Genomic DNA, 8,470 nt, shown 5'->3' on the forward strand with positions numbered 1-8,470 from the left:
GTTTATGAGTTAGAAATTCTATTATTAAACTATATAGCTTATTTCTCTCGACTAGGTTACCTAACTATACATCAACGCGAGTTCGGGGGCGAACTTATGAAAATCACCATACTGGGGGAAAATGCGCTATTGAAGACAGGGGGGCGAACTCATGATAAATAGAGGGGGGTGAACTCTTGAAAACTATAAGAGAAAAAAATATAAAAAAGAGAGGGATCTAAAGATAACTTATATGCAATACTATATATATGATTATAAGGTATTATATCTTAAATTGCTTAAGCAGTAAGTGATTTAAGTTATGCTGGAGTTTTTGATGTGGTTGAAAGAGAGGGGAGAATCAGAGGGCAGCATGTAATATTATTGGGTGAATTACGTGGTCTGTGCGCAGCAGCACATCACAGAGGCAAGTCGCCCAGCTTGTCAGTAAAATACTAATAGTAGGAGAGAGAGACTACATAGCAGATAGCAGAAGCTATGCGCAGGCAAGAGGCAATTTAGTGATAAAGTCAAACGTGGCACGCGTGCAGCAGGAGGGTAACAGCAGCGTTGAATTTCGTTGTCAAGTAGTAGCTATAATGCCAGATCCAGCGCAGTTGCATCCTAACTATACATCAACGCGAGTTCGGGGGCGAACTTATGAAAATCACCATACTGGGGGAAAATGCGCTATTGAAGACAGGGGGGCGAACTCATGATAAATAGAGGGGGGTGAACTCTTGAAAACTATAAGAGAAAAAAATATAAAAAAGAGAGGGATCTAAAGATAACTTATATGCAATACTATATATATGATTATAAGGTATTATATCTTAAATTGCTTAAGCAGTAAGTGATTTAAGTTATGCTGGAGTTTTTGATGTGGTTGAAAGAGAGGGGAGAATCAGAGGGCAGCATGTAATATTATTGGGTGAATTACGTGGTCTGTGCGCAGCAGCACATCACAGAGGCAAGTCGCCCAGCTTGTCAGTAAAATACTAATAGTAGGAGAGAGAGACTACATAGCAGATAGCAGAAGCTATGCGCAGGCAAGAGGCAATTTAGTGATAAAGTCAAACGTGGCACGCGTGCAGCAGGAGGGTAACAGCAGCGTTGAATTTCGTTGTCAAGTAGTAGCTATAATGCCAGATCCAGCGCAGTTGCATCCAGTTTGCAGGGTGAAGAAGAAAGGCGACGTTGAAAGGCCGGGCCGCAGGGGGAAGCCGATGCTGATGTAGACGATGGCATAGAAGCCCGGAAAGCCGAGGCCGAAGCGCAGAGTGAGAGTGCCGTGGTCAAAGGTGGCGGCCACGGCGAGAGGGCCGATAGGTACAAGGGCAGGCATTTCGACAGACGACTTGAGCAGAAGTTAGCGCTAATTGCCGCATAGTAGACAAGAGGTTATTACCCGTTGCAAGAGAGTTGATGTTGGATCGAAAGGGGTGACTATGGAGACGGGTGAAATGGATTATGGTTGAGGTTGCTAGTATTAAGCCGGGCTGGTCGATGTGAGTATGACGATGAGGGAGGGAAGAAGAAGAAGGCAAGAGGTGAGAGATAAGAGAAGTTTTTATAGGCGACATGTGAACAAAGAGTCATGCGAACAAAAAATATGCCATCAAGAGAGATGCAATCAAGAGATACGCGATCAAGAGATATATAACCGAGCGATATGCGACCAAGGGGTAATATACTAGAAAGCATAAGGCAGAAATATAGTCAAGTTTACTATAAAGAAGCTTTATTAATATATAACTATATGCTATATTTAATAGGTGATTAGTAGGCTTAGTATAGGTAGTAAGCATGGTTCTATAGCAACCAGCAAAAGCAACTTCAAGTCGAGTTTCATAAACGCCACAAATATATAAACCCAAATAAAAAATAAGACCAGCTTCCATTTTATTCTTACCCCATAAAACATTATATCTACAGTTTATAACATATCAACACGGCAATCATTTACTTAGGAGCCAGCTATAAGACACCATGACGAACCAGCAAGGCAACTTAGGCAGCTCTATGCCCAGCATCCGGCCATTTATCTACTTGGACGAGTACCCGTTCGTCATCTGTAAGAGTTGCAGCATTGGCATCATCGCCAGCGAGGTTATGAACCATCTGAAGTCCAAGCATTCGCAGATTGATCGCAAGGACCGGAAGAGGATCAATGCAGCCATCATGACGATGGACGGTGTTGCCAAGGATCAGGCCGAGTTACGCTGTTGGGCTCTGCCGCCGCCCACGACCGGCCCGATTGTATATATCAAGCCGCCAAAGAACGACGGCTTAGGTTGCCAACATTGCCCATACGTCGTCCGAGATACAGTTCAGATAAGGAAGCATTATCGGGAGCAGCATGGTTTAACCAATGGCCCAAAGAGGACCGGCAGCACGCGGCGGGGTACTCGGCGAGAGCAGGATCCCGTGCCATGGAGGGTTGGGGTTCAGTGCCAACGGATTTGTCATTGGGGGTACGGCAACCGATGGTTCGAAGTTGGCCGGGTCGACGAGGGGGGCACGAAGACCATCATGACAGTCAAGGTCACGATGAGAACCCGGCCGCCGACATAGATCGAATGTACCACGAAGATACGCAGGCATTCACCACAGAGGCCAGAGAGGACATCCAGGGCATACACGACAAGTGGGAGGCCAACAGCTGGATAATGCGATGCGGTTGGGCCCACCATCTCGAAGGCATCAACCCCGACCATATGCTCGAGGTCATGCAGCCGATCCGACCCGACGAGCCCGTGCTGCAGAAGATGTGGGAGGTTTTCGAACGCGTGCTGGACAGTGCGTACGCCGCTGCGAGTCGTTGTCATCCCGGCACGGCCGAGTTGTTTGAGGTCCAGCGCAAGGAAGGTTCCATCACGACGAACGACCCGTTCCAGGGGCTGATGGAGCCAGACGCGTGGCAGCGTTACAAGGCGTGGTGGATGACGTTGATGATCATCTGGCGGCGGCTAGAGGGCCCGGGTTGGAGTGTTGCCGGCGACGAGGAGGAAGGCGACGAGCAGCAGCAGCAGCAGCAGCAGCAGCAGCAGCAGCAGCAGCAGCGTGGTCCGTTCAGTGACGGAGAGAGCGACGGCGGCAGCAGTAACCACAGTCGCAGGTCCAGCGAGACGCCATCCGTCGAGCGAAAGAGGCCACCATACCGCATGACCATCCGGCAGGAGGAGCTGTGGAAGGAGTTCAGCCGAGCCGTGACGTACGCCACTAGGCACGGGGTTCAGCCCACGGGACAGTACAGCGATGCCCAGCTGCAGCGTGGCTGTCTCGATTTGGTTGTGCAGTTTCTCGATCATCCGTTCAAGACCGGCAACCACTACGAGAATATTATTATTAGTGCGTTGGCCGTCATGGGGATAGACCGAGAGGGTCGTGGCTGGGTGCCGGTGGGGAAGTACACGCCGATATACTCGGCCGTCATCAAGGTGGCCAGGTATCTGGTGCTGTACCAATCCATGCTGGAGCGGGAGGCGCAGGTGACACAGCTGCGGCAGTACATGACTGCCCGCCAGGCGAGGGAGGAGGCCGAGGGACTGTTCAGGATCGTGCGGCACAAGATGTTGCAGTTCATGATCCGGACTCCAGAGGGGGTAGCCGCTGACCCGACACCGATGAATTGGATCTTGAACACGCGCGCATACGGCATGCACATCCACTTCACGACTCCGGGCAGAGAGACGATCGACTGGAGGGGTGATCAGATCATCCACGGCAGCATCAAGTTCAGGATGTATGAGATATCGGACATGCTGCACAATTTGCTGTTGCACACGCGGCAGACATTGGCCCAGCTGGTCGTGGGCAAGGTGGGGTGCCAGAGGAAGATGCAGGGCAGGGCAAGGACGAGAGAGCTGAGGCAGGTGACGGCAGGTGAAGGGGGGGAGCATGAGGTGATGGGAGGAGGAGGAGAGTATGATGTGATGGCTGAAGAGGAGGGTGAAGGTTTACCCCGGTCACTGCCGCGCATACCATGGTCGAGGATAGAGGACCGGCACGGCGAGACCATGCTAGATCATTCATTCTTGAGCAACGAGGATAACGCGGATTGGGTCAGGCGAGGGGAGGGTTGGGTCAAGGACCAGATCAAGGGTTCGCCGGCCGCCCGGGAGGCGTGGACGACCATGTCGGAAGCCGGCCAGAGCGTATACCGAGAAGCTGCAGTGCGCGAGTATGGACGGCTGGTCGAGCAGTTCCGGGGGCAGTTGCTGATGCTGATGCATATGCTCGGGGGCCAGCCGGCACGGTCAACCGAGCTCATGGGGATCCGGATGTGGAACACGGCCAACGGCGGCGTCAGGAACATATTCATCCACGAGGGGATGGTGTGCTTCGTGACCATGTACCACAAGGGCTACCGCAGGTCGGGCACCGTCAAGGTCATCCACCGGTACTTGCCACGCGAGGTCGGAGAGCTGCTGGTGTGGTATATGTGGCTGGTGCTGCCGTGGTGGCAGGCGGTGCAGGGCAGGGTGAAGCAGCAGCGCCGGCGGAGTGCGTTCTTGTGGGCCGACCAAGTGGTCAGTGAAGACGGGCGGAAGGATAAGAAGCGGGTGTGGAATGTGAAGAGGGTGAACCGAGAGCCCGGGGGGTTAACGGTGGAGGAGGAGGAGAGCGAGAACGAGATGATGATGGAGGAGGAGGCCGCATTCATGGACTGGTTCAGCGAGCGCAAGTGGGGGAACGACCGTGCCCGACGGGTGATACAGCGCTACAGCTCACAGTTCTCCGGCCAAGAGCTCAACATCAGTGGCTGGCGGCACATCGCGATCGGCATCAGCAACCGGTACTTCAACAAGGCGTTCAAGCCGGACGGGGACGAATGGTTTGACGACAACAACGATGAGGGCAGTGGCTTTGCCGACAGCATGTATGATATGCAGGCCGGGCACGGGTCACACATCGCCGGGTTGGCATACGCGAGGTTGTACGGGCAGGGAGATCTGGGGACGATGAAGCGGCGGGAGGGGTTCCGGATGATCAGCATGCAGTGGCACCGGTTCTTCGGCTTCGGGGCGGAGGACCGGACGGAGTTGGGCATCGGGGATAAGCGGGGCCGATACGCCATCGACGACGAGCGGGACGGCATGCGGCGGAGGCGCTTCGACCGGCTGCACCGGGCCGACATGCGGGGGCAGCTCAAGCAGATGATGGGACCGGGGGCCGAGTTCAGGGGGTTACAGGAGGCGGTGATCCACGCCGTCACCCGTGGTTACTGGCCCATCGTGCAGGTGACGCCGACGGGGGGTGGCAAGAGCTTGACGTTCATGCTCCCGGCGTACTGCACGCCGGATGGGGTGACGGTGGTGGTGTCGCCGCTGGTGTCGCTGCAGGATGACATGGTGTCGAGGTGTATGAGGTCGGGCATCGACGCGTACGTGTGGAAGAGCCGCGGTGTCGTCCAGCGAGCGGCGGCGTTGGTGTTTATCACGCCCGAGTCGGCCGTCACCAAGGGGTTCCGGACGTTTGTGGAGCGAATGCACGGGCAGCACAAGCTTGACCGGGTCGTCGTGGACGAGTGTCACACGGTGTTGCGGTGCAGCAAGAAGTTCCGGCCAAAGATGAAGCGACTAGGCCAGACGCTCCGTGACTTTGGCGTGCCCGTGATATGCTTGACGGCAACGTTGAAGCCGACGGACGAGAGTGCGTTGTTCAAAGCGATGGAGTTCACGCTGGATCGGGTGCACATATTCAGGGAGCGAACAACGCGGCGAAACATACGGTATAGCGTCGACGTCGTGGAGGGCAAGGAGCAGGAGACGAGGAGGAACTCGATGAATACCGGCCGCAGGAGGATGATAAAGAGCAGCGGCGGCGGTGGTGGTGGTAGTAGTGTTGTTGTCAGGGTTAACCGGGAGGGCGAGGAGGAAGGAGGGGATGGGGATGATGGTGAAGACGAAGAGGCAGTGGAGCGTGCGTGCGAGATTGTCCGGCAGTGGACAGAGGCACACGGCGAGGGCAAGGTGATTGTGTACGGGGGAACCATCCGGCGAGTGCAAATGGTTTCAGAGAGGCTGGGTTGCATAGCGTACTGGCGCGGAGCCGGTGACTCGGCAGAGAAGGCTCGGCGGTTGCAGGAGTGGATGAGCAGCAGCGGGGGTGAGGAGGGATGGATCACGGCGACGAATGCGTTGGGGTTGGGCATCGACGATGGCAAGGTGCGATTAGTCGTGCACGTGGGGATGCCGCGGACGCTGGAGAACTTTGTGCAGGAGAGTGGACGAGGAGGGCGAGACGGGCAGAGGAGCGAGTCAGTGGTGGTCATACGGCGGGCGTGGCTCGAGCAGGAGGCAGAGAAGAAGAGGTGGGAACAGCAGCGGCAGGGGAAGAAGGACGAGTGGGAGTGGGATAGGGATGCGGTCGAGTTCGTCGAGGGCAAGTGTTGTCGACGAGAAGTGCTTGATCGGGAGATGGATGGCAATATTGACAGGTTTGGGTGCGTGGATGAGGAGGAGATGTGTGATATATGCGAGGCGGAGCAGGTGGAAAGAGAGATCGCGGATCGTCGCGACATGATGGGGATCACGGACGTTGACGAGGGGTCAAGTGCAGAGGCAGAGGCAGAGGCAGCGCTGGATTATGAGAGGAGTCAGCGGTTGGTGCAGCAGCGAGAGGTGGAGAGGAGGTCAAAGGCAATGCGGGAGGCAGGGGAGGTCATCATGTTCGAGAACATGCTGGCAGATTGGAGTGGAAGCTGCAGTGTATGCAGGTGCGAGGGTGTAGAGGATGTGTATCATGAGATGGAGGCATGTAGATGGAAGGGGTCAGAGGAGTGGCGGAAGGTGAGGGCGAGCATAACGCGGGCAGAGGAGGCGATGATGGAGTTGAAGCGATTCGCGGATTACTCGGCGTGTTTCAACTGCGGGTTACCACAAGATATATGCGAGCAGTGGGAAGCGGCGGGTGATGATGAGAGGTTATTTAGGAGGGCAAGGGGCAAGACATGTCAGTATAAGGGGGTATTATTTGAGATCATGGCAGTGCAGTGGGTGCGGGATATAGACTGGTGGTTAAGGGAGGTAGGGCGGAAGATAGGTGAGGTGATTGATGAGGTAGATAGCGAGCAGATGGGTAGATTATTCGAGTGGTTGGGGGAGTTGATTGAATGGGGTGGAGGCATAGGCGGCGGGATTCAAGCAAGTAGGGTATGTCAAGTAGTAGTGAGTTTGGAGAGGCAGTGGCAAGAGAAGGAGGGATAAGAAGCTAAGAGGTAAATAAGGAAATATAAATAAGAGAGTTTTTTAAAAGAAATATATATAATTAGATAGTAAGGGCAATAAAAGAAAAAATAAAAAGGTTTTATATAAAAGGGGTTAAATAAATAAATTAATAAATATAATAAAGGAATAGTTATATAAAACATAAATAAAATAGAAAAATTAAATAAAAATAAAAATAAAAATAAAAATAAAAATAAAAATAAAAATAAAAATAAAAATAAAAATAAAAATAAAAATAAAAGAATAATTATAAATATAAGTAGAGAGATAGATTTAAGAATAAAATTAGGGTAAGGGTTTAAAGAGAAGGATAGGGGAGTAGTTTATGAATATAGTTAGGGGGAGTGAGGTCCAGATACGGCCATAGAGAGCCGAGGCAAGGGATAGAGGTGAAATACCGAGTTTCGAGAGTGAGGTGGTTTTAAACGGAGGGGCGACGGCCGAGGGGTTGCGGTCGAGATGTCGAAAGTCCGAGCGTAGGCAATGGTTTCGGTCGGTGGTGGAGGGAGAAAGGAAGAATTGAGGTGAGAGTTTGAGAAGAGAGGGGAGGCGGATTTATAGACGAGATGCAACCAAAGAGGCATGCGACTAAGAGATATATGACGCATGCGATGTATGTGACCAAGGGATATTTGAGGAGGAGATGAGGTAAGAGAAAGAGAAAGAGATGAGGCAAGTGAGGCAATAATAAGCGGGGAGATAAACAAGGGGAAAGGAGGCGAGGAGGGGAAGTAAAGTAGAGGGAAGAGAAGAGGGTAAGGCGAGCAAGGTGCGAGGTAGGCGAAGAAGAGCATTGCGATGTTTATAGCGAGCGGGCGTTGAGGATTAGATGAAGACATAGGCATAGGTGAGGGATATATCATGGGCCGATGGAGAAGGTGAAGACGAAGAGAAGATAGCGAGGGCGAGGGTGGCGATATCGAGGCGAATTATGAGAGAAGCAGGAGGTTGATCCGGCAGATAGAGACGGGGCGAGCGTTGGATGTGATAAAGGAGGCGCAAGATGCGACGGATTTTGAGGCAGAGTTGGACGAGTGAAGTAGGTGTTGCAATGTATGTAAGGAGGGAGGATATGATGACGACGAGGATGTTGAGCAGGGAATAGATGCGTGTGCGAAGAAAAGGTCGGGGGTGTGGCAATTGTTCACGGAGAAAGGCAGTGAAGTTGGGGAAGGAATGATTAAGAAGGAGAGGTTTATGGGTTGAGCCGCGGTGCGATGAGGCGTAAGGGGTCGAGGTATAAAGGTGAGTTTTAGTGG

General features: G+C 52.9%; 2 protein-coding genes across 2 annotated transcripts; one reads left to right on the plus strand and one right to left on the minus strand.

Moving 5' to 3' along the window:
• Positions 1 to 1,105: 1,105 nt before the first annotated feature.
• MRS44_018899 (uncharacterized protein) lies at positions 1,106 to 1,324 on the minus strand (the record flags this gene model as incomplete). The annotated part of the gene is made up of 1 exon (XM_065615402.1): positions 1,106 to 1,324. One exon carries the CDS (start codon positions 1,322 to 1,324, stop codon positions 1,106 to 1,108), a length of 219 nt encoding a protein of 72 aa, XP_065471474.1.
• Positions 1,325 to 1,968: 644 nt separating this feature from the next.
• MRS44_018900 (uncharacterized protein) lies at positions 1,969 to 6,898 on the plus strand (the record flags this gene model as incomplete). The annotated part of the gene is made up of 3 exons (XM_065615403.1): positions 1,969 to 2,272; positions 2,314 to 6,692; positions 6,746 to 6,898. The coding sequence occupies 3 exons, from the start codon at positions 1,969 to 1,971 to the stop codon at positions 6,896 to 6,898; spliced, it is 4,836 nt and encodes a 1,611-aa protein (XP_065471475.1).
• Positions 6,899 to 8,470: the final 1,572 nt, after the last annotated feature.

This window comes from Fusarium solani (assembly GCF_023522795.1).
Source record: "Fusarium solani strain SB1 chromosome Unknown bctg00000017, whole genome shotgun sequence".
NCBI classification, from domain to species: Eukaryota; Fungi; Ascomycota; class Sordariomycetes; order Hypocreales; family Nectriaceae; genus Fusarium; species Fusarium solani.